This window comes from Symphalangus syndactylus, chromosome 18 (genome assembly GCF_028878055.3).
Source record: "Symphalangus syndactylus isolate Jambi chromosome 18, NHGRI_mSymSyn1-v2.1_pri, whole genome shotgun sequence".
NCBI classification, from domain to species: Eukaryota; Metazoa; Chordata; class Mammalia; order Primates; family Hylobatidae; genus Symphalangus; species Symphalangus syndactylus.
In genome coordinates, this window is record NC_072440.2 from 79,598,192 (window position 1) to 79,624,720 (window position 26,529).

The 26,529-nt window shown below is 36.1% G+C and overlaps 1 protein-coding gene across 24 annotated transcripts in view; it reads right to left on the bottom strand.

Moving 5' to 3' along the window:
• BIRC6 (baculoviral IAP repeat containing 6) overlaps positions 1 to 26,529 on the bottom strand; it is a 263,052-nt gene that overhangs the window by 69,888 nt on the left and 166,635 nt on the right. For all 24 annotated transcript variants that reach the window (XR_008652580.2, XM_055253540.2, XM_063623684.1 and 21 more), the window contains 6 exons: positions 21,464 to 21,595; positions 20,855 to 21,019; positions 16,670 to 16,843; positions 14,927 to 15,123; positions 3,036 to 3,336; positions 739 to 956 (listed from right to left, as the gene is read on the bottom strand). Coding sequence is in view for 23 of the 24 variants with exons in the window: in XM_055253540.2 (XP_055109515.2) it covers positions 739 to 956; positions 3,036 to 3,336; positions 14,927 to 15,123; positions 16,670 to 16,843; positions 20,855 to 21,019; positions 21,464 to 21,595 (1,187 nt within the window). In the remaining variant the exon portion in view is untranslated. The remainder of the gene's footprint in view (positions 1 to 738; positions 957 to 3,035; positions 3,337 to 14,926; positions 15,124 to 16,669; positions 16,844 to 20,854; positions 21,020 to 21,463; positions 21,596 to 26,529) is intronic.

A 26,529-nucleotide genomic window follows, 5' to 3' on the forward strand; every position in this document is an offset into this window, starting at 1 on the left:
TTTTTTTTTTTTTTTTTTGAGACACAGTTTCACTCTTGTCTCCCAGTCTGGAATGCAATGGTGCAATCTCGGCTCACTGCAACCTCCGCCTCCTGGGTTCGAGTGATTCCTGCCTCAGCCTCCCGAGTAGCTGGGATTACAGGCGCCCACCACCATGTCCAGCAAATTTTTGCATTTTTAGTAGAGATGGGGTTTCAGCATGTTAGCCAGGCTAGTCTTGAACTCCTGACCTCAGGCTATCCACCCACCTCGGCCTCCCAAAGTGCTGGGATTACAGGCGTGAGCCACCTCACCCAGCCTATTCTGGTATGTTCTACCATACAATTAAATCATATTGAAATAATGAGGAATTTTTTTCTTTCTTTCTTGAATTTCCTGTCTTACTGCACTGGCTAGATCAACACCCACAACCCCCATTCTATCGTATTATTCTTAAAAGTTCAAAAAGGAAAGGAAGAAGGATCACAGTATAAATTCAGTGTATCTTGGTAAACGGGAAAGCTTATTAAGCACTTAAATCTTTTCTGTTTTTCAAGTAGATAGGTTTCTTTTTGGTTTACTGAAGAAGACTAATAGAGAAAACAATTAATTTACAATTTCTGTTTTAAATATCCTTTTAGATGTGAAAATGGAACACCCAAGTCTCTGAAAGATTAATTCGGAAAAAAACTTTATTCTGTACTCCCTAATTAAATCTAGTTTTTTTTTAATAACTGAAATAATTAAAAGTGAACCTACCTCAGTTTGATTCATGCTAGAATTTGGAACTCGTGGGGCATGGTGGCTCAAAGCAGAGAGACAGACAAGAATGAGGTGTACGGCTCCAATTTCCAATGCCATCCGCCTTAGAAGTACACCGTCATCAGTTGTCAAAGGTGTAGTGCTAAACAAGCTACGAAGGACGTGGAAAGGAAGGGTTGGAAGCACATTGGCTGATGGAGATTGAAGAATATGACCTAGATTGAAGAAAGAAGAGGATTCAAGATTGAAAACAGTTAAAAACACATAAGAAGCTACATACAGGGTCATAAATTAATAATGACACTGTAATACAAAAGTATATCACTAAATTATTTAAAAAACCAAATACCACAAATAGGACAGTAATATCTTAAAATTTAGTAACAAATAAGTATTAGGAAAAACTCTGTCAGAAACAGTATACATAAACCTCAAAAAAATGGAAACATATGTATGATCATAGCTATAATTATGTCAAAATTATTACAAACTAGAATTCAAACTAAAACCTGAACAATAGAAAAGAAGCATTAGTAGTATCTTACAACACTAAGAAAGTAACTGCTTTCCTTGGGAGTAGCTTTAACCATGAAAAGATAATGAACAAGTAAAACTATTTTTTTCCCAACAGTGTTCTAGCCAGGAAGGGGTATTAAATGCAAAGAAAGCAATGCTACATGGATGGTACATGAGACAATTATTACAGAAAGAGATATCATAACTATGCTTTTTAATAAAAATTCATTGTATATGCACTAAAAATAGTGTGAAATTACAGAAAGGCATTTTTTTTTTCCTTTTCTGTTTAGGGTTACACCTACTTTAACACTGTGGTAACAGAGTGTTGAAATACTATGGTTCTTATTACACATTCTATGTCTGTATCAAAATATCATATGTATAACATAAATATGTACAACTATTATGTATCAATAAAAAATATGGTTCTTACCCCTCTATCTACTTTAAAAAAAATCAGATCAAGTATAGAAATTCCTGACCTACTATAAAATAAATACAGTTGACACCTGAATAACACAGGTTTAAACTACATGGGCCCACTTATATGCCAACATTTATGAGGGATTTTTGTTGTTAGGAAAACATAAAGGAAAAAATATTTACTTTGAATATTTGATAGCTTCAGAGTTTTGAGATCTACAAATAAATTCATATAGTTTTATTAGATTAAATATACTTTGTAGTACAGAACTGAACAGTTTATTCTTTCAACTCTAATCAAAACCATGTGATTTTAAAATAACGTAAGGAATATTAATTTTCTAATAAATATTAACAGAATAAATAGTAACTGAAAATGCAAAAAAAAAAAAAGAAGAAGAAAGAAAAAAGGAAAACGCAGACATCACCCAAATGAAAATCTACTTGTGAGGCTATCCCGTAATTCTTCAGTTTTTCTTTCTATTAAATAACAATGCCAACCCAATGGAAACAATCATCGCAGCTTTCTCTTATTATTCTGTATTATCATTAATACATATTATGGCATTATTTTCCTAATTCTGTTCTCTTTAATCTAATCTAAGTATTGCTACCAGATTCATTTTCTGAAAAAAACTATATTCAAAACATCACTAATCTTAACACATTTTAATAAACCTTTATTGCTATTCAAAATAAAATCTAAAGTTTTTAGTACTTTTTTCCATGATCTGTTACCAATATTAGCTTTTAAAATACTCACAATGCTCCCTTTTATGCAAATTTTCATCTGCTAACTTATCCCCTCTCATACATTTTAACCTCAAAACACTGCTCATTCCATTTATTTTCTGAGATAACTCATCCCAACCTAAATCTAATCTGTCCTTCAAGGCCCCACTAAAAACTGCCATGCCACTTCATTCACATTGCTGAGTAGTAAAGAAATAATCTCACATGTGTGTTTCTCCATAATACTGCACTCAAGAGTACTCAAGGGATTTTATAACTTGCTAAGTCTACATGTTTATGTACATCCCTTGTTTCCATTACTGGAGAACATTAGCTACTTGGGGGTAGCTCTAAATAACTGCTTCATGTTTAAATCCCTACAGTGATGCCCAACAGTTTCGTCAGAACAAGGAAAATAATTTTTGAATGAATACAGAGATGAAAATGAAGATTCCTTAGGATTTATTATGTATAACTAATACTGGAAGTGAGCTACCACTTACAAATCACCTAACAGCTTAACTATGAAGGAAATAAATGATGAATAATAGGCAATGATCTGGATACCTTTACACAACCTATTCACATATGTGTTGATAAATTTAATACTAAACACTTACTTCCTTCTCCATCATCTGTCACTCCCAATACCAATCGAAGAAGACACTGGGCATGTTTTCTCTCTTTCAGTAGCACTTCTGCATAGCCCGGAAGACGAAGAAATAATCCAAAAGCAGCCAAAGAATGGGCAGGTATGGGAGACATGGTCTGTACTGCTGACTTGATAGGTGGGGGTTCAGCCGCAATAGTTTCTGGTGCTTCATAAACTAACTCCCCTGACTGTTCAATGGTCACCCATTCAAACTGATCGCTATCCTTCGGCTTTTCCTGAGTGGTAGATGTTACAACTGGAGCACTCACCTAAAGAAAAAGAAAAGTGTTTGCTTGGCCATTCACATTTTCAACATCAGATTCAAAGTAAAGACTTAACTTTAAACGATCTCTTTAAAATATAGGACTATAAGGATTAATAAAGCTGCTTGCTCTAAAAAACAAGCTTCCAGCCGGGCGCAGTGGCTCACACCTGTAATCCCAGCACTTTGCGAGGTTGAGGCAGGTGGATCACTTGAGGTCAGGAACTCGAGACCAGCCTGGCCAACATGGTGAAACCCCATCTCTACTAAAAATACAGAAATTAGCCAGGTGTGGTGGTGCACGCCTGTAGTCCCAGCTACTCAGGAGGCTGAGGCAGAAGAAACACTTGAATCCAGGAGGTGGAAGGCGCAGTGAGCCAAGATCACACCACCGCACTCCAGCCTGGGCAACAAAACTATCTCAAAAAAATAAATAAAAATAAAAACAAGCTTCCAAACATCAAGACACACATGACAGCAGAAGTATGGCAGGGTCTGCCAAGTGTCTCTTCATTACTTATTATTTCCACCTTTATAATTAGTTAAGTATCTGTATGCAGATTCTTGAGACTATTTAAATATCTTATTTCTCACCAAACTTTTGATCAGTCTTAGCATTTTTATAATTGTGCCTGAAACAATTACTATAGTGGTTATGAAAAGGAGAACTTTCTAATTCTGTCATTCTTTCTACATTTATTAGTTGGCACCAAGCTATAAGAAAAAATATTCCCTTCTTATCCATTAATTTTTATCAGTATAGATTCTAACTTTATTACATAGGTATACTGTTACTATCACTATTAATTTTGATGCCTGAGGGGAATAAGATTTGGTCTCTGAGACTCCACTAAAGCAGGATCCTGCTTCCTTTTAACTTGTCCCCCATCGTTCTTTCAGCACTTCCTTGCTTTCTAGCACAGCAAAACATTCTAGGCTCATGTTCTACATACTCTTCCTCAATACCAGAATTTCTCCAAGGAGCCCTGATTTCTTTTAGTAGAAAATTTTTAAAATGACAATATGGGAGATGTATATGCATATATCACTAGGGGGAGTCTGCTTCTGGGTCCTATCAGCAAACATACCTATAAAATACATGTATGTATATATGTGTAAATATATAGAGAGAGACATAATTTCTAGCATGTATTTTTCAAAACTGTCAAGGCCATCAAGGCCATGAAAGATAAATAAAGATAGCAGAATTGTTACATACGGAAGACTACAAGACAACAAAATGCAATATATGATCCTGAACTACTAGTATCCTCAAACCATGCCAAAGAAAATTGATTTCTTTTTCTTTGGCCCTAAAGAACATTAGAAGGACAACTGGCAAAAGCTGAATAAGATTTGCAGTTTATAGTACAGAGTCAATGTGAACTCCTGATTTGTATAATTGTACTGTGGTTATCCAAGAGAAGTTTTCTGAACTTAGGAATAAAGGAGCATCATGTCTATAATTTAATCTTAATAATTCAAAGAAAAACTCAAAATTCTGAGCATGGTTGCCCTACAAACTTTTCATTGCATTTAGAAATATTCTACTTATCTTGCTTGGCCATGAAATAATGCACTTCACTAGATACTAACTTGAAGTTCCACACTCAAACATGTAATTAAATGAATAGTCAGCTAATCACAGAGTTATCTCACTATTCACTTCAAATATCAGGATCATTCCTAAGCTTCCGGTATGACTTTAGCAGACTGACGGGTAACTCTGTGGGGTGATTTTTAAACGAACAGTGAGGTAACTCTGTGATTAGTTCACTATTTCTTACTTCTTTTACATATATATGTAGAAGTCTTAAGCCGATCTATAGCTTAGATCAGTCTTAAGTTGATCTGCGGCTACACTACATGCATCTGTACACTGAATAAAACAGGTGCAATTTTGATGCCAGCCTATTTTGACTACTGAAGCTTAGGCCAGAATGACAATATGAAATAGCCTAATTGTTAAGAACATGGGAATTTGAGGCACTTTTCACTTCTAAACCATTTTGAAACCCTTTATAGGCAAATTTTTAAAGTACCTCTATATTTATTATTTTATGCTGCACAAAAGATAGTTTCATATAAACGTACCTGTATAATAGAACATTGTTACAGAAGCAGAACTTTATCTCGTCATAATTGTTTTCTTAAAGGACTATTAATCAGAGCAACAAATTAAAACCACTATCATATATTTCCAATCACCCATTATACAGATACAAATTTTTAAGTCTTATATTAGATATGTATACAATTCTTCACAATTTTTTTCATTATAGCTAACAACTGGAAACAATAAAAATGCTAGTCAACATTAAGACTAATACACACAATAAGGTACAGTTAAATATACAGCAAGTATACTAGAGCTATACAAATGAGATCACCACAGGTTTAGACATCAACAAAGATTAATTTCAGAATACAGGTTCAGCAAAAGCACCAAACAGTAGAATATAAACTGATATTTACATAAATGTCACAAGTATAACTATTCAAACAGAACTGTTTTAGGGTATTAATATTAAGATGGATTTAATTTTTTAAACTATTATATTCACTTGTATTATTTCACATTTTGAAAGTCAAAACTGAAAAGTATATAAAAACATGCTTTTTGCTCAATTAACAACAAATAAATTTTATTTCTGATATACTGGGATAAAATAGCTCAATTTCCAAAGAAAAGACTCTAATAAGGACGTGCTCACTTTGAATAATGTCTAAAACACAAATAAATTATTTTAAATAAGATGAACAGGATCTGACTTATATCACAGGCTTTTAGGAATTACGATATTCCAACCATGTGATGTCTTTAATTCTGACACTCATTATATGTCACAGCAAACTGAGAAGACATGATACTTTCTAAAGTAGTCAAATGCTCCAATTTAAGAACAAAAAATGAGTTTCGGTTTAATTGGAGAAACATGGGATTAATGTGATTTCAAAATCATAGCCATGGTACTTAAAAATGAAAACAGACTAAAAATTCTATATGTTTGATTACAATTCTGTATGAGTGTACACATACAAACGTACATATGCACTTCTTGTATTGATTCTGGTTGTGTTTCTCAAGGAATTTATCCATTATATCTAAGTATCAAATATGTTGGCATAAAGTTGGTTATAATAGTACCTTATTTCATTCTATATAAATTATAATAATGTGCTTGCTATCATTTGTGGATGTCCAATTTGTGTGGTTTTCCCTTTTTCTTGAAAATTTTTCATAGTTTATCAATTTTACTAAAAGTCTCAAAAGACAAAATGTATGGCTTTCTTGTTTCTCTTTGATTTTTTTGTTTCATATTTAATTGATTCTGGCTCTTACTGTAGTAATTCCTTGCTTCTGATTTTTGGTTAATTGTACTCCTGTTTTTCTAGTTTCTTGAGGTGGGAGTGTACATCATGGATAAATCTCCTCTTTTAATTATACGCATTTAAAGCTATAAAATCTCTCTATAGACTGCTATAGCTATATCCCATATGTCATGTTGGCATTATCGTTTTGAAATATATTGTAGTATCTATTGTGATTTCTTCTTTCATCCATGTGTTATTAAAATCTATACTGCTTAGGTTACACATATTTGAGGTTTTCTAGATCTTACTGCTATTGATTTCCTATTTAATTCTGTTGTGGTCACAGAACATACTGGGTTTGACTTTAATGTTTTTAAATTTACTGAGACTTTTTGTACAGGCCAGCATACTGTCTATCTTTCTTTGGAAAGAAGTACATCCTGTAGTTGGTAAATGCTTTGTTCCATAAATATTGCTTAGGTCCATCTAGAAGTTTTGGGTGTTTCTCCCAACATCTCCTACTTCCTCACTTTGTTTCATTTACTGAGAGATAAATGTTATAATCTATTACTGAAATGTAGATTTATCTAATTCTTCCTTCAGTTCTGTAAATTTCTGATTCATGTACTTTGAAGCTATTAAATACACACAAATTTAGGATTGTTATGACTTATTCTGAATTAATAATTTCATAGTGATTTAATGACCCTCTTTATTTCTTATATGCTGGTCTATAATTCAACTTTGTCATATATTTAAAAAAAGGGATAGCAGCTTTTTTAAACACGTCTCTTTTAGGCAGCATATACTTGGGCTTTGCTTTTTTCTCTATTCTGACAAATGTTTGCTTTTCAAATTGGGTATTTAATACACTTACATTCATTCATTCATTCATTCATTTATTTATTTATTTGTTTAATCATAGAGATGGAGTCTCACTCTGTCACCCAGGCTGGAGTGCAGGGGCATGATCTCAGCTCACTGCAACCTCTGCCTCCCAGGTTCAAGCGATTCTCCTGCCTCAGCCTCTCAAGTAGCTGGAATTACAGAGGTGTGCCACCACTGCTGGCTAATTATCATATTTTTTAGTAGAGGCGGGGTTTCATCATGTTGGCCAGGCTGGTCTCGAACTCCTGAGCTCAGGTGATCCGCCTGCCTCAGCCTCCCAAAGTGCTGGGATTACTGGCATGAGCCACCATGCCCAGCCATACACTGTACATTGTTGATGAGATGTTGTATCAACTCTTGATTTTAAAATCTTCCTTGGAGTGTGTTTAGTTTAGTTTTGTTTAGCAGATACATATATTATTGGTAGATCACCCTGAACTTAGAGGCTTTTCTAATTTATTAGAAGAGTCTATTTTGATTTTTCCCTTATTTCTCAAGTGAATCTTTACTAGGATGTAGCCTTTACTCCTAATGTATGGGCCATTTGGAATTCCAATGGAAAAACCAAGATTTTTATCTTTGAGCAGGACTAAAACTGTAAATTGTATCCTCTCTGTGACAGACAGCAGCTGAAATCTCTGCACAGCTTTTTCAGCATTCTAGTTCATGCCTGCTCTCAAAATGCCTATGTTTAATAATTCTGGAGCAAGCTATGGATGTACAGAATTTGGAGCTCCTCAGCTTTGGCTTCCTCCTTTCTGAATTCCCATTTTCCAGCCAGTATGGAAGAATCAAACTCCAGCCAATATGACTGTGGCTTAAGTCTGAGTTCTACCTGTCCCACCCCACAAAGACTGAGGAATACCCCCAGAGAAAAGCAGTATAGACACTAATATTACTGAATGTGATTCTATTAATAGTGTGTTTAAATCCTCTTTAATTTCTGCCTGCTTCTAGTTGCTCTTCAAAGCCTTTAAATAATTGTTTTAAAATATATTTTGCCTAGAGCTTTTAACTATATAGAGACAACAGAGTTAATCCCATACTTTTTATTCAAAAAAACCTGATTTTTGAGAGGCGATGGGCGAGGTGGGTGAAGAATTGTAGAAAATTTTCTCCAATGGGTATAAAATTATAGGATGACAGATTTTTTTGCTTTATTTTGTTGCTTGTTGTCTTCTAGCATTTTAAAGTTATAGTGAGTTTCTTAATCCTGAGTTCTAGTTTGATTACACTGTGGTCTGAGAGATAGTTTGTTATTATTTCTGTTCTTTTACATTTGCTGAGGAGTGCTTTACTTCCAACTATGTGGTCAATTTTGGAATAGCAGTGGTGTAGTGCCGAAAAGAATGTATATTCTGTTGATGTCTATTAGGTCTGCTTGGTGCAGAGCTGAGTTCAATTCCTGGATATCCTTGTTAACTTTCTGTCTCGTTGATCTGTCTAATGTTGACAATGGGGTGTTACAGATTGTATATCTAGAAAACCCCATTGTCTCAGCCCAGAATCTCCTTAAGCTGATAGGCAACTTCAGCAAAGTCTCAGGATACAAAATCAATATGCAAAAATCACAAGCATTCTTATATACCAGTAACAGACAAACAGAGAGCCAAATCATGAGTGAACTCCCATTCACAACTGCTTCAAAGAGAATAAAATACCTAGGAATCCAACTTACAAAGGATGTGAAGGACCTCTTCAAGGAGAACTACAAACCACTGCTCAATGAAATAAAAGAGGCTACCAACAAATGGAAGAACATTCCATGCTCAAGGGTAGGAAGAATAAGTATCATGAAAATGGCCATACTGCCCAAGGTAATTTATAGATTCAATGCCATCCCCATCAAGCTACCAATGACTTTCTTCACAGAATTGGAAAAAACTACTTTAAAGTTCATATGCAACCAAAAAAGAGCCTGCATTGCCAAGTCAATCCTAAGCCAAAAGAACAAAGCTGAAGGCATCACGCTACCTGACTTCAAACTATACTACAAGGCTACAGTAACCAAAACAGCATGGTACTGGTACCAAAAGACAAATAGACCAATGGAACAGAACAAAGCCCTCAGAAAAAAATGCCACATATCTACAACTATCTGATCTTTGACAAACCTGACAAAAACAAGCAATGGGGAAAGGATTCCCTACTTAATAAATGGTGCTGGGAAAACTGGCTAGCCATATGTAGAAAGCTGAAACTGGATCCCTTCCTTACACCTTATACAAAAATTAATTCAAGATGGATTAAAGACTTAAATGTTAGACCTAAAACCATAAAAACCCTAGAAGAAAACCTAGGCAATACTATTCAGGACATAGACATGGGCAAGGACTTCATGTCTAAAACACCAAAAGCAATGGCAACAAAAGCCAAAATTGACAAATGGGATCTAATTAAACTAAAGAGTTTCTGCACAGCAAAAGAAACTACCATCAGAGTGAACAGGCAACCTAAGAATGGGAGAAAATTTTTTCAATCTACTCATCTGACAAAGGGCTAATATCTAGCACCTACAACAAACTCAAACAAATTTACAAGAAAAAAACAAACAACCCCATCAAAAAGCGGGTGAAGGATATGAACAGATGCTTCTCAAAAGAAGACATTTATGCAGCCAAAAGACACATGAAAAAATGCTCATCATCACTGGCCATCAGAGAAATGCAAATCAAAACCACAATGAGATACCATCTCATACCAGTTAGAATGGCGATCATTAAAAAGTCAGGAAAACAACAGGTGCTGGAGAGGATGTGGAGAAATAGGAACACTTTCACACTGTTGGTGGGACTGTAAACTAGTTCAACCATTGTGGAAGTCAGTGTGGCGATTCCTCAGGGATCTAGAACTAGAAATACCATTTGACCCAGCCATCCCATTACTGGATATATACCCAAAGGATTATAAATCATGCTGCTATAAAGACACATGCACACGTATATTTATTGTGGCACTATTCACAATAGCAAAGACTTGGAACCAAGCCAAATGTCCAACAATGATAGACTGGATTAAGAAAATGTGGCACATATATACCATGGAATACTATGCAGCCATAAAAAATGAGTTCATGTCCTTTGTAGGGACATGGATGAAGCTGGAAACCATCATTCTCAGCAAACTGTCACAAGGACAGAAAACCAAACACTGCGTGTTCTCACTCATAGGTGGGAACTGAACAATGAGAACACATGGACACAGGAAGGGGAACATCACACACCGGGGCCTGTTGTGGGGTGGGGGGAGCGGGGAGGGATAGCATTAGGAGATATACCTAATGCTAAATGACGAGTTAATGGGTGCAGCACACCAACATGGCACATGTATACATGTGTAACAAACCTGCACATTGTGCACATGTACCCTAAAACTTAAAGTATAATAAAAATAAATAAATAAAATAAAATAAAGTTGTAATTCCCTAGCTCATATGGTTTCTGTTGAAAGGCCAGTTGTGTTACTGCTGCTGTTTTTAAAATATAGGTCACTTCCTTTATAGCTGGTTTTAATATTCTCTCATTGTCTTAGCATTTTTTTTTTTTTTTTTTGCTTTTTTGGGGGTATGAGGTCTTGTTATGTTGCCCAGGTGGTATGGAACCCGTGGGCTCAAGTAATCCTCCTGCTTCAGTTTCCTGAATAGCTGGGATTTCAGGGATGCACCACAGTGGCCAGCTGCCTTTGTTTTTAACCACTTTTACCATGACAATTCCAGGCATGCACATCCTGCATAAAGTTAACAGTTTCTTAAATGTTGAATTGAGATTTAAGTTTTATATCTATTTGGGAAATTTTTCTTCTTCTCAATACTGTTTCTGTCCATGTTTCAACTCACTCTTTTTCTGGGACTATAAATTCATGTATGTTAGAATTTTTCACTTCAGTCCATACAGCTCTTATGTTCTTTTCATTCCTTACACTTTCTATGCTTCCATTTGAACAATTTCTTTTTTTTTTTTTTGAGACAGACTCTCGCTCTGTCACCCAGGCTGGAGTGCAGTGGTGCAATCTCGGCTCACTGAAGCCTCCGCCTCCCGGGTTCAAGCAATTCTCCTGCCTCAGCCTCCCGAGTAGCTGGGATTACAAGCATCCACCACCATGCCCAGCTAATTTTTGTACTTTTAGTAGAGATGGAATTTCACCATGTTGGCCAGGCTGATCTCGAACTCCCGACCTCAGGTGATCCGCCTGCCTCGGCCTCCCAAAGTGCTGGGATTACAGGCATTAGCTGCCGCGCCAAGCCGAATGATTTCTTTTGATACATCTTCCAGTTCACTACTGTTGCAATCTTCAGTGTCTCTTTTTTTTTCTGAGATGGAGTTTCATTCTTGTCACCCAGGCTGGGGTGCAATGAAGCCATCTCGGCTCACTGCAACCTCCACCTCCGGGGTTCAAGCAGTTCTCTTGCCTCAGCCTCCTGAATGGCTGGGATTACAGGCGCCCACTACCACATCGGGCTAATTTTTGTATTTTTAGTAGAGACGGGGTTTCACCATGTTGGCCAGGCTGATCTTGAACTCCTGACCTCAGGTGACTCTCCTGCCTTGGCCTCACAAAGTGCTGGGATTACAAGTGTGATTACAGGATTACAGGCTGGGATTACACCGTGCCCAGCCAGTGCCTCTTATTAAACACACCTAACAGTATCCTTAATTTGATATATTAGAAATTCTCAACCCATCCCATATAGCTAGTATTATCCTGACACCAAAACCAGACAAAGGCATTACAACTATAGACCAAACTCTGTATTAGTTTTCTACTGCTGCTATAACACATTGCCACAAACTCAGTGGCTCAGAACAGCACAAATTTATTATTTTAAAATTCCAGAGGTCAGAAATCCAAAATAGGTCTTACGGGACTAAAATCAAAGAACACGTTCCTTCTGGAGGCTCTTAGGAAACAACAGTTCCTCACCTTTTCCAGCTTCCAGAGGCTACTTACGTTCCATGGCTCTTGGGTGCTTCCATCATCACATCATATCCTCTATTCCTGGCTTATGCTTAGAGGGCTGAGGAGATCCATGAGTTACATGCCTAATCTCTTCAAAGAGCCCTCTATGTGACTGAATACTCTGACTTTCGATGTTTCTAAGGCATTAGCAAAAGGTTGTCCAGCCTCACCCTTGGCTTATACTTTGGAGCATGCTTTTCTGATAGTGAATCTCTAAATTTTAGCACCTTCTGTGATCTGGATAGGTAATTTCACAAATTGACAAGCACTGATTGCCTGTTTCTCAACAGTTCTTCTCTCAATTTATATCTTTCCTCGTACATTTCACTATAAGCAGCAAGAAAAAAACAGGTTGTACCTTCACCACTTTGTGTGGAAATCTCAGCTAAATATCCAAGTTCATTACATGCAAGTGCTACTTTCTATATTTAGGACACAAATTAGTAAATATTTCCGCTTCTATATGACAAAGATCCCTTTTCCTTCAGGTTCTGGTAACATGTTCCTCATTTCCTTCTAAACCTCCTTGTCAGCACTTTAAACACCCATATGTCTAACAAGTCTGCTTATGACAATCCAGATATTCTCTAAGACACTGTAGGTTTTCTCCCCTATGATCCTTACTTCCTTCTGGGCCCTCACTGGCAGAAGCTTTATCATCCACAATTTATCTAACAATCTGTTCAAGGTAATCTAGATTTTTTTTTTTTTTTTTTTTTGAGACGGAGTCTCGCTCTGTCACTCAGGCTGGAGTGCAGTGGCGCGATCTCGGCTCACTGCAAGCTCCGCCTCCCAGGTTCACACCATTCTCCTGCCTCAGCCTCTCCGAGTAGCTGGGACTACAGGCGCCCGCCACCACGCCCGGCTAATTTTTTGTATTTTTAGTAGAGACGGGGTTTCACCGTGGTCTCGATCTCCTGACCTCATGATCTGCCCGCCTCGGCCTCCCAAAGTGCTGGGATTACAAGCGTGAGCCACCGCGCCCGGCCTAGATTTTTTTTAAAATCATGCTACTCAAAATTATTCCATACTTTGCCAAGTACCCAATTCTAAAGTCACTTTCACATTTTTAGGTATGTATTACCAGGACCCCATTTCCAGTTACTAATCAATATAGTAAACCACACTGAATACTATATTAGAAAAAATCATTTATGTTGAGCAATAATAATGCTGAAAATGTTGGGGTCTTTTCTGCTTCAAACTTTTGAGTAATTATGTCATTGTCTAGTAAGAAAATTTTACTCATTCTGTGTCAATCACCTTATAACATAGTTATATCATCTTATATTTTTGAATAGTAGGTAAGCAATAACATGAATAAGTATTATTGTGGGTTGCATTTTGTCCTCCCAAGATATGTTCAAGTCCTAACCCCTAGTACCTATGAAGGTGACCTTATTTGGAAATGGGGCCTTTGCAGATGTAATCAAGTTAAGATGAGGAAATAACGGTTTGGAGGACCATACATTAAATGACTGGTGTCCTTATAAGGAGAGATAGATTCAAGGACACACAGGAAAGATGGCCATATGACGACGTAGGCAGAAATTAAAGTGATTCAGCTACAAACCAATGAACAGCAAGAACTACTGGCAACCAATAGAAGCCAGGAAGAAGCAAGGAAGGAGTCTTCCCTACAGCCTGAATTCAGAGGGAGCATGGCCCTGCTGATATCTTGATTTCAGGCTTACAGCCTCCTCAACTGTTGGGGATAAATTTCAGTTGTTTTAAGCCAGCCCATTTGTGGCATTTTGGTACAGCAGCTCAGGAAACTATAATAGAGTCTAGAGCTACTATACCAAAATAACCACACACACACACACACACACACACACACACACACACACACACACACGACATGAAATCAAAGAGAGTAATTCCCCTACTTCATTCAACAAACATAAAGTTTTGTTTTTACAACTCTCCATGCACCAAACTTCCTACTGATTGATACAAGAGCATGGAAAGCACAGATATTGACAGCTTTGTAAATGAACACAGGAATAGGTCATGTTTCTAAACTACCAAAAATGGAAATGGCATCTGAAACAGGAATAAAAGGTAAACAAAAAGACATATATTGGTTGCAGTATACACTGCTATTTTACTCTCCTATCCAATAATATCTCTAATAAATATCACACGTAAAGCAGCATAGAAAAGAGAATGCTAGTGTTACAACCATGAAATAAAGATAAATGCTACGGTGTAGTAAGTTTGGCAAATGTGCTTGATCTTCAACATTTCTTCCATACTTACTAAAGGTCATGAAGCTCTGTACAGACTGACCATTGAAAGAGTTATATAATGTTCAAAAAATACAAAGCAAAGCGTATTTCTACACAGTTAATCCAAGTACATTAAAAAACAAACATTAAAAAGAATGAAGGGCTTAGCTATGGAATGATATACTCGATTAGGAAATCTTATCTTACCTGTTGAATTACTTCTGGATATAGCATGGGTAGTCTTTCAGCAATAAGAGCCAGTCCACCCATTCCTGCAAAAACTTGTAATGGTGACTGAATTGGACAGGTTTCAAGCAAAGATTCATCCAATATCCCATCCATGCATTCATCACCTGGAGTGAGAGCCTCATCTTCTGGACAGCTAGCAAGTAAGTCTCCATGATCTAGACAATAAATTACAAATAACTGAATAGGTAAGAAAGGGTATATTTTTATAATATTCTTTCATTTACAAAAGCAGGTATTACTGCTTTCTTGCTACTCAAAAAAGAGCACAAAACATCATTTATTTAGATATAGCTGTATTATGGCTAGACGCTACAATGACCTTTAAATGACTTCTGATACTGCCTTCTTTAGTCTTGTTATTGGAAGAATGGTTCACGGACTAGTAGCATGGGCATCATCTGGAAGCTAGTTTGAAATGAAGAATCTCCATTTTAACAGTATGATGCCGGTCATTTGTAAGCATACTGAAGTTTGAGAAGCACTGTCCTTTAGGGCATACTTGTAACTTACATCCTATGTTAAAATAAATAAGTTCTCAAAGTTCTCATAGCATATCATATGCTCTAAAGTATCCTATTAAGAAAAATTAATGACAAAGACTTCTCTTACTGAAAACAAAAAATTATACCGTATTAGTTTAACTCTGAATTACTCACTAAAGAAAACCAAAAGGTCGCGTAACCAGACCCTTTAAACATTAAAACAAAAGAGAGAAATAATCGTGCTGAAAAACTGGGCAAAGAAAATATACCAAAATTTGCTGAAGAATACAAAAGACCAATAACTAAAGATTGAATTTTAGTCATGAGAAAGATGGAAAGTTTAAATAAGTTCATACCATACTCACACTATGAAAACTTACATAGCATTTATAGGAGTAAAAAATTGGAAACAACCATAGTGTTTCAATGATTGGGGAACAAATAAATTTTCTTATATTTGTATGAAAAAACAGCCAATTCAAAAATGGACATTCAAAAATATTTAATGGAATATAAGGGCCGGATGCGGTGGCTCATGCCTATATCCCAGCACTTTGTGAGGCCGAAGCGGGCAGATCAGTTGAGGTCAGGAGTTACAGACTAGCCTGGCCAACATGGTGAAACCTTGTCTCTACGAAAAATACAAAAATTAGCCAGGCATGGTGGTGGGTGCCTGTAATCCCTGCTTTTCAGGAGGCTGAGGCAGGAAAATCACTTGAACTCGGGAGCCGGAGGTTGCAGTGAACTGAGATCACGCCTCCGCACTCCGGCCTGGGAGACAGAGTAAGACTCTGTCTCAAAAAAAAAAAAAAAAAAAAAAAAAAAATTAATGGAATATATAAGTAAAAAACAAAAATATGTGATCTCAATTATATGAGAAAACATGTGTATATGAAAGAAATGCCACTCAATATAAATTATAAGTAAGTTGTAAGTTGAGTTTCTCACTTTTATTATAAAACAATTCACATAGCTCTCACAGAAGTATCAGAAATTAAAGTACATGCGCTCAGAAAACAAATGATGTTATAAGAAATAATGCAACTTAGTTTCCAAATGAAATAATGGCCATTTTTTATATTTACAAAAATTCAGTTATAAAAAAATTATATCTTATGTTGATATAATAAAAACACAAGTCAATTAAGTCATTAGCTACAGAAATCTCTGCCGCTTTGTATGACAGTCTGTAATTTTTAAAGTAGTATTATGCACATACCTTTTTCAGGGTGTAGTCTTTTATAAGAATCTGTTTTTGATAGACTTGGGTCTGTTATAACTCTTGATCCCAATTTAACAGTCAGATCTATTGAGCGGTAACCCTGAGGAAGCTTTCGGTCGTATAGGAGAGTTAAAAGCTGGGCAAGTGTCATTTCAGCTGGCAATGGCTGGCCTAAAATGATACAACTAAGTTAAATCTGGAAACCAAGAAAGAAACATTTACTTGGTTTAATTATTATCTGCTTTTACCAAATTACAGGCAAGAGTTTGATTGTGAAACCAATTTCAAAACAATTAAAAAATTCAACAGCCATTGGAAAGTTTACAAAAAGTGAGTTTATTTCTGACATATAATAATGAACAATAATGTCTGTAAAAGTGTTAAAAAGTCATGGGCAAAACGTAAACAAAGGAACAGACATTTCCATAAATCTGCTGTGGGCCATTTTTTTCTATAAAGGGACAGCTAATAAATACTTTAAGCTGGGGGGGCCATACAGTCTCTGTTACAACTGCTAATCTATGTTGTAGCAGAGAAGCAGCTATGGACAATACACTAGTAAATGGGCATAGCTGTATTCCAACAAAACTTTATTCCAGGCAGAAGGCAAGACTCACATCACCTAGGTAATGGGCCATGAAATATGTCACAAGGACCTCTCTGGACAAAGGTATCCAACCCACCAGTCAATAGTTTGTTGACCTCCACCATGAATCAACAATGTAAAGCTAAGAAGAAAAATTCCTTTGAACTGAGTTGGCAATTTCATTTTAATACAGCATGAAAATGGTGATAAAATAGAGGATGGGTATCCCTCATCCAAAATACTTGAGACTAGAACTGTTTCAGATTTTTTTTTTTTTCATTTTCTAATATTTGCACATACACAATGAGTTATCTTAGGGAGGGGATCCAAGTGGAAACACAAAATTTATTTTTGTGTGTATACACACATACACACATCCCTTATATACATAGCCTTAACGTAATTTTATACAGTATTTTTGATAATTTTGTGCCTGTAATAAAGTTTGTGTACCCTGAACCATCAGAAAGCAAACGTGTCACTATCTCAGCCATCCATGTCAACAAGAGTCATCATTCCTGACTCTTAATCTACAAGCTACCAAGAAATACTTTCTTACATTTATTCACACATTAAGTACTTAACAGTAAAAATATGACATACCATTAACACTGAAAAAATAACGTGTCAGGGCAACTAAGCAGCATAGTAGCATCACCAGGATACCTGTTTCAGCTATTAAACAAAACCAACCACACAGCCGGGCATAGTGGCTCATGCCTGCAATCCCAGCACTTTGGGAGGCCGAGGCAGATGGACTACCTAAGGCCAGAAGTTCAAGACCAGCCTGGTCAACATGGTGAAACCCCGTCTCTATCAAATATACAAAAATTAGCCAGGCGTGGTGGCGGTCGCCTGTAATCCCAGCTACTCGGGAGGCTGAGGCAGGAGAACTGCTTGAACCCAGGAGGCGGAGGTTGCAGTGAGCTGAGATCACGCCATTGCGCTCCAGCCTAGTCAACAAGAGTGAAACTACGTCTCCAAAAAAAAAAAAAAAAAAAGGAAAAAGCAGCCACAAACAACAGCAGGCTTTCAGTCTTCACCTATGATGCTGTGTTTTTATTAAAAGGTTACTATAAACTGTGTTTTTTAGGTAGGAAGAAACATCAGAAGCAGCTGAGGGACCAGGAAGTGGATCCTATGGGGGATGAAGAGACATTCTGCTGGAAGGCTTTTAAAAATGCTTCTTGCGGAGTCACCTGCCTCATTAACGTGGTTTTTAGCTCAGAAGTCTCTCTTCAATTTTAAAAGCTGACATGGTTTTTCACTCTGTTGTTAATGCATGCTGCCCTAATCCTTCAATACGTCCACCATACATTTTCACCATGTCTTCTTCTATAAGCACCTTTTCTGTGGTGTTAACTTGACCTTCTTCATCACTATCATAACCCTGATTCAAAACCATTTCAACTATTTTACCACCAGTCAGTGAATGAATAACTGAAGCATTATTATCAAAGTTCAAAACTTCTTTGACATCTACTTCTTCCAGCTTACTGCTGAACTCTGAAGGTATATTTTTTACATATGTAAGGAGGTCAGACATCATTTTTTTTCTCTTGACACACAGAATCCTTCAAAGTCACACACAGTTCATCATTATCACTAAACACAGTTGCAGGCCAGAGGTTCTGCCAGGCATGCACCACTGTGTCTTTGTCACTGTGTTCCAAGTACTGGCAACAACATATACGGCATTCTTTATACTAAACTCCTTTTGAAAATTTTCTGCACCCACGCCTCTGTTCACTGCTGCCAGCATGCTGTTCAAGAAGGTGGGGATTTATATTTTCTATTCATTGATCTAAAGATACCCTGGTCACATGGCTGAATTAATGAAGTCACATTTGAGGGAAAGTACACAGCATAAACATCAGTTTTGAGAATTTTAGCTGGAGGATGAATTGGGTGATATCAAGGAATAACAAACTCCTACATCATCCAGTCTAGCTTATGGGCAGTACATACAAGCCACTGGTACAAAATGTTTGTGAAACCAATCAGAAAAGATGTCTGTGGTGATCCATACTTTTGTGTCAGCGTAACCATGGACTGGTAAGAAATTCACTCCTTGAAAACAACAAGTGTGAAAGGTTTTGCCTATCATAGCATGTTTGTACTTATGTATGCCAGTTGCATTAGCACATCCCAGGACAGTTATTCTGTCCTTGGTATCCTTAATTCCTGGAGGGGCTGTCTCATCAACTGTAGTCCAGTGTCTTTTTGAGACAATAACACCAGAACAGTGACATATTTCATCAGCATTATAAACTGTTCTGGCAGATTTTCATCAGCAATGACTTTGGCAAATTTATCAACGAACTTCTCCATTGCTTCATGATCATCAGATGCTTTATCACCACAAATCTTTAAAAATGTAATGTCATATCTTCTCTTAAACTTCTGCAACCAGTGTGTTGAATATTCATAGTTCCTTTCAACATTCAGTTCATCATGATAGATAGTTACTTGTTTCATGATCAGCATACCATTAAGAGGCACGTGTTCACTGCCAACACTGATGGATTCACTATTTCAATACACAATCAATATCTTCATTTTTAGCTTTATGGAGTGCTTTTTCTATTTTTCATTAACCTCTATTCACCACTTGCAGCACAGAACACCAATGGTTTATCTTTCTGTTTGTTCAGGTCATGTATGGTGGTCATTCCAACACCAAACTCTCTTGAAAGATGTTTCACACTTACATTGCTGTCCAGTTTCTACAATAGCTTGTTTTTCTGTGCTACAGATAAACATAAATACTTCCTCTTTTTATCACTGTTACCCAAAAGGGTATCTGGGGCCTTTTTGAAATTTCCAACACCACAGAGCAAAAAAACACAGTAATGCACACACATCTTGGCATCATGTGGGGCATCATGGGAAACCTGCTGTTGGCACGTCTGGCATGGACATTTGCAGTTTTGTTACCCACTATGGATATGTAGGGAGGAATCGGCATGCTCAAAAAATATATGAAGGGGGCTGGAAGGTCTTTTTCCTCTTGTGGATACTGAAAAAACTGTGTGCTGTGTGCCTGTGTTTAGACTGCAACCGTCATATGAGGTCGGATGTGGAATTTTCCACTTGTGTCATGTCAGCACTCAAAAAGTATCAGATACTGAATTTTTGAATTAGGGATGCTCAACCTGTTATCACCTTGAACAACAGACAGGACAGTGCTCAATAAATGTGTTTTATCTGGGAAGAACATATGGCTTAACTACCAGTGGTCTAAGAGTTCTACTGCTTGAACTAGTCCTACAAATTTGCCCCACAGTGTTTCCTAAATAACTTCTCATGAACTCTCTAAATATTTATTTCATCAATCATTTCATGGCACACTCACAGAAAAACTTAGAAAACCAGTAAAGTAGAAATAAATAACTTGATAGTGTTAAAAAGGATATGTAATAGATTACTCCTTCTTTGCTCTCACTTCTCTTCGGAGGAACTGTATAGAAGTCTCACTAACTCACTGATCTCATCAATGGCACCTGATTAAAATGATTTTGGTGATTCTGCCTCTGATTTACATAGTTTTAAGCCTACAAAAATTTCTTTGATGTTTATTCATTGTGGAATATTACCTGCCAAGAGTTTGTGAAACAGGTGAAACACTGGGACAGTAATTATTTTGTTGGCAGCCTCTGCTCCTGAAGTACTTCCTATTTTATCAGGTATTGTCCTCCCCCTCCTGGATGGTGGGCGAGGTGGTGTAGCTGACACAGCACGTTTAGATTGAGACTTCAGCCCTAAAAGAAAAGGATCAGTAAGATTCTACATAGTCAACACACTAATATGAAGGAAAACAGTGTTTCTAAAATATTTTAATAAGGCATGCATTCCTAGCTAATGTCAAAAGACAGAAATGTTCCTTCTAATCCAATATCTAATCTCCCAATTCTATTCGTCCCTCATGACAATAAATAAATAATTTTGGCATTGCATCTGTAACTATTTTCCTAAAAAGTAAAAACTGTAGCTAGCTGCTATAATCTCTGAAATACAGATGACAATCCATTTAGTGGAAAGTGAAAAAAAATAAAAATAAAAAGATAAAAATCTAGTATTAAAACATCATTACAAGTCGGCTTTTTGTATTACTACACTGTATTACATAAATTTTCTGTAACTAAAATTCTAATATTTTATAGAAATCCAAACAAAATCAAGATTATAAAAAATAGAAAGCATACCAGAGGCAACAACAACACTGTAATTGTCTTGAAATCCATTTTCCGCTTTAACTTTTTCTTTCTCTTCATGGTTTTTCTTTTCTTTGTCATCTTTTTGTTCACTAATTAATTTAGCTGTGATACTTGGAGTATCTGTAAGAAGATATTATCTAAAATACACTGCTTTTCCAAATCATTAAGAAGGGGAGTAATAAATATTTCAGAGGAAGATTATGCAAGATAATATTATCCTTAATACTGAGGCAATATAAAGGAATTTAGAAGAAATGGCATGAGGTAAAGGCCTCATACCCAATCTTTACTAATATTGATGAAGATGACTCACCACTGTACTTAAGCCAGAATATTTAAGTTCTAATCTCTATAAAGCATTATATACAGTATTTTAATGGTACCACTTCCAGAAACAATGAAAAACCAGTAGCATGAAAACTTGCTTTATTTTAGCCATAGTTCAATGTGCTTGGCAACTGCATCTAATTCAGTCCTCACAACATGGAAATGAATGTTATTTTCAAAATGAAGAACAGCCTTAGAAAGGCTACTGATATAATCTGTATATGGCAAATATGGGACTCAAGTTCAAGATTTAGTCTATAGCATTAAAATAGACTTCTGCTTATACTACAAATGAAAGTATAAAAGAACAAATTTCTATAACAGATTTCCTGTTCTGTTAATTTTTATCTAGGACAAAAACAGGAATCTTAGACAACAAAGTAATGTGTTTTAAAATTTAATGTGTTTTACTTTAAAAAATGAGTATTAAGGGCTTTCATAGATAGTTATTACTCTGAATATTTCTTTCATTACTGTGGCATACAGCACACCACTAAAAATTATAAAATAAATGGGTGATCATATAATGTGATTTAGTTATTAAGAAATTTAAAGGCTGAATGATTGATTTGAAATTATAATTTTTTTCACTATGTAACTTGTTATCAAGTCTCCAATTCTCTTTTTTTTTTTTTTAGACAAGGTCTCGCTGTGTTGCCCAGGCTGGAGTGCAGTGGTGTAATCGCGGTTCACTGCAGCCTCAACATCCCAGGCTCAAGTGATTATCTTCCTCAGCCTCACAAGTAACTGAGACCACAGGCACATACCATGAATTTCTGTATTTTTAGGAGAGATGAGGTTTCGCTATGTTGCGCAGACTGTTGTCGAAATCCTGGGCTCAAGCCATCTGCCTGCCTCAGCCTACTAAAGTGCTGGGATTACAGGCAGGAGCCACTGCACCTAGCTCAATTCTCTTTTTACTTCCCTAATTTAGCACAATTATGACCCAGTCTTTTATGTTAAAAAGGTTGAGACAATAAAACAATAAACAACATCTTTTGTAATAACTCTCATTTTATAGTTTTTAGTATACGAAAGTGATTTCAATTTATACAGCTTCTTAATACTAATTGCTAATTGCCTATAAACAGTTTTGTGAAGTAAAAAATTTTATACACATTACAAATGCATGATGCAACAATACATTTACTTTCTAACAAAAACAACCAAGCAACTAAAAATGGCAAACATACTGACACAGGTCAGAGTTAAACATTTAAATAATAAGAAATTCACAAAATTAATTCATAGTATAATCAGGTAAGAAAAGCACATAAAGAATATTAGGTAATAATTTACTTAGTGCAATTAGAAGTTTAGCCAATTTTCATTTACTACCCTTATTTCAAAAGTAAATATAAAGAATAAATGCCATTCAAACACTAAAAAAAATTTTCTCAACTTCCTTTTAAAAATGCTCTGGCTTCTGATATTAATTTACTTTTTTATTTTTTAATACAAATTTCTACTTTATTTTTTTCTCTGTACTTGAATGTATGCAAAAAGCTGCTGTTTTAGAATTCCACTTCTGGAATTATAAGGATTAGGTTCATCTCCACCTGAAATAACCTTAACTAGGAATATATATTAACAATACTTTTCAGACACTGAGCACCAGGCAAGGCAGGGCAGTGATGCCTGGGTGAGTGGAAACCAATGAGGTGACCCCTAGGATTGTGTGAGCTGTCTGGAAAAGAATTCCTAGGCCACAGCTCAGCACAACCTAGGTGTCACCCTAGACTGAGGATACAAGAGCCGGAAATCCAGGAATAAAAGATTTGCATGTATGCAGATTTGCATCTAGAGATCTGGAGATCCCTGGATCTCCAGAGATCTATATAGGGTCTTCAAGACTTCAACATGTACTGACGAACAAATGTGAGCAAACCACTGAAGGCCAGGAAAGGTACTACCAAAAAGTAGCAGGGCAAGCAACCCCAGGGTTTCAGGGAATAAAATGCTTTGTGCTCTTAGACCATCTAGTGAATTCCTAACAGAGTACTCATAAAGGACAGAGCCTTAATAGTGGGGTCAAATGGGATTTAGAACTGCATTTTCAAACCTGGTACCTTAATTCTATTCTAATGAGGTACATATTTAAAGGTAAAATTCATTAAAATTAAAAATTCAATCTAAAAATTTAGTTTCTTAGTCTCATTTCATGTGTTTAACAGTTACCAAACTAGACAACATTGGTTTATAAAAATTACCAATAATTACAGTAAGTCTTGCCTTAGATTAAAAGCTGCTCTGATCCTACTTACAAAGATTAAAAGCAAGTCTAAAAGCAACAAACTGTTTTCAAATAATATCATTACATTTCATGAAAAAATAAAATATATATATTAGAATACAAAATATTCAGCACCCCAAAAAGTAAAATTTACATTGTCTGGCATCCAAGAAGATTCTCCAGGCAAATAAAGAAGCGAGAACATACAATCCATAAGGAAGAGAAAAATAATACAAACAGACTACTATGTTCAAGAAATTTGAAGAAAACCTATACACTTTAAGTAAGGACAAGGAGATATAAAATGTCTAACAGATCAGACACAGGAAATTATCCAAAATTTAAAAATAGAGAAAAACAATGATGGGGGGAAAAGAGGAAATACAGATTTGTTTGGGGAGGTGTCAAACAACTTCACATAGCCTAATAAGTAACTGTAATTATAAAAAAAGGAGAGGCAATTATTGAAGAAATAATTGCCAAAATATTCCCAAATTTTGTGAAATCTAAAACACACAGATTCAAGAAACTCAACAAACTCTAATCATAAGAAATGTGAAGAAAAAATTGTAAGGCACACAATCATCATACTCCTTAAAACCAGTGACAGAAATTTGTAAAAGCAAACAGACTGACACATAAAGGTTATTATTTGAAAGTAATATTGTCGGCCTGGTGTGGTGGCTCATGCCTGTAATCTCAGCACTTTGGGAGGCCGAGGAAGGCAGATCACTTGAGGTCAGGAGTTCGACATCAGCATGGCCAATATGACAAAACCCCATCTCTACTAAAAAAAAAAAAAAAAATTACAAAAATTAGCCGAGTGTGGTGGCGCGTGCCTGTAATCCCAGCTACTCTGCAGACTGAGGCAGGAGAATTGCTTGAACCTGGGAGGCAGAGGTTGCAGTGAGCTGAGATCGTGCCACTGCACAGCCTGGGGGACAGAGTGAGACTCCGTCTCAAAAAAAAAAAAAAAAAAAAAACCAAAAAAAAAAAAAGAGAGAGAAAAAAATAACAGGTCACTTCCTTTTTGGCTAGTTTTAATATTCTCTTGTTGTCTTTGCTTTTTTTTTTTTTTTGAGATGAGGTCTTGCTATGTTGCCCAGGTGGTCTGGAACTCATGGGCTCAAGTAATGCAGAGAAAGACTCCATCTCAAACAAAAAATAAGAAAGTATACCGTCAAAAGCTATAGATAGCAGGTAAATTTACTGAGGCAATACTTCTGAATTACTTATTCTTATACATGTTGATCTAATATAAACATACAAGTAAATCTATCAGAAAATATGGCTAAAGAGTATAAATCCACTTTAAAGAACCAAAAAAAACTGCCAAATAGGTTACATTCAGCACATATAACTTTTGAGGTCATGTACTTCCAAACCGATTAGCTTTTATTTTTGTGCAATATAGAAAACTATTTTGTAAAATATTTTGAATGCTACAATGTTTTAGAATAGCATTCTTCCACAGTAAAGACTAATTAAAACGTTCAATTTTCAGTTATTTTGTATTAGAATGTCTACTTTTGCACAAGTTAAACGTATGAAATATCAATATCAATAACTGAGCTTAGTGCTCTTCCCCACTTTCTTCATTTATTTAATTTTGTTTGTATGTGTTTTGAGAGAGTCTTGCTCTGTCATCCAGGCTGGAGTGCAGTGGCGCAATCTCGGCTCACCGTAACCTCCACCTCTAGGGTTCAAGTGATTCTCCTACCTCAGTCCCCCAAATAGCTGGGACTACAGGTGCGCGCCATCATGCCCAACTAATTTTTGTATTTTTAGTAGAGATGGGTTTCCCCATCTTGGCAGGACTGGTCAAACTCCTGACCTAAGGTGATCCACCTGCCTTGGCCTCGCAAAGTGCTGGGATTACAGGCGTGAGCCAACAAGCCTGGCCCATTTATTTAATTTTTAATTTTCATTTTTCTTCATCATGTAGAATGAACAATTTCAGGAAACTGATAGAAAATACCCTCTAACATCAAATTTTCAAAAAAGTTTCTCTGTATCAGATAAGGCAGTCATTTTCAATTTTTTTAAAATATTTATAATAGTATGCTAACAACGTATTGTATAAGTTGTAAAACAGTAGGAAAGAATTATGATTTTATGCATATGCATATTAGACACAGCGACTGTGAAGCAGAAAACAATCTTTCCTACCTATAATGATTATATCCATTCACATGGTTTCACTTACCATCTATGTATGGTAACAACTCCCAAATCTCTTCAACTCTCTCTTTTACTCTGGGCTTTAGATTTGTATTTTTAACTGACAAATAGACATTTCCAACTTTTTTCTTAGATACCCCTATTCTTCCTTCAGTTCACAGCTTCCATGAAAAACTTAGGTCCCTTCTTATATATACAGATAGAAATATACCTACTTATATTCATATTATAATGCAAACAGACATTTCTAGTTTATTTTAGAAATTGACAACAGACATAAGATCACAACTATCTTGTGGGGTGGAATGTGTGT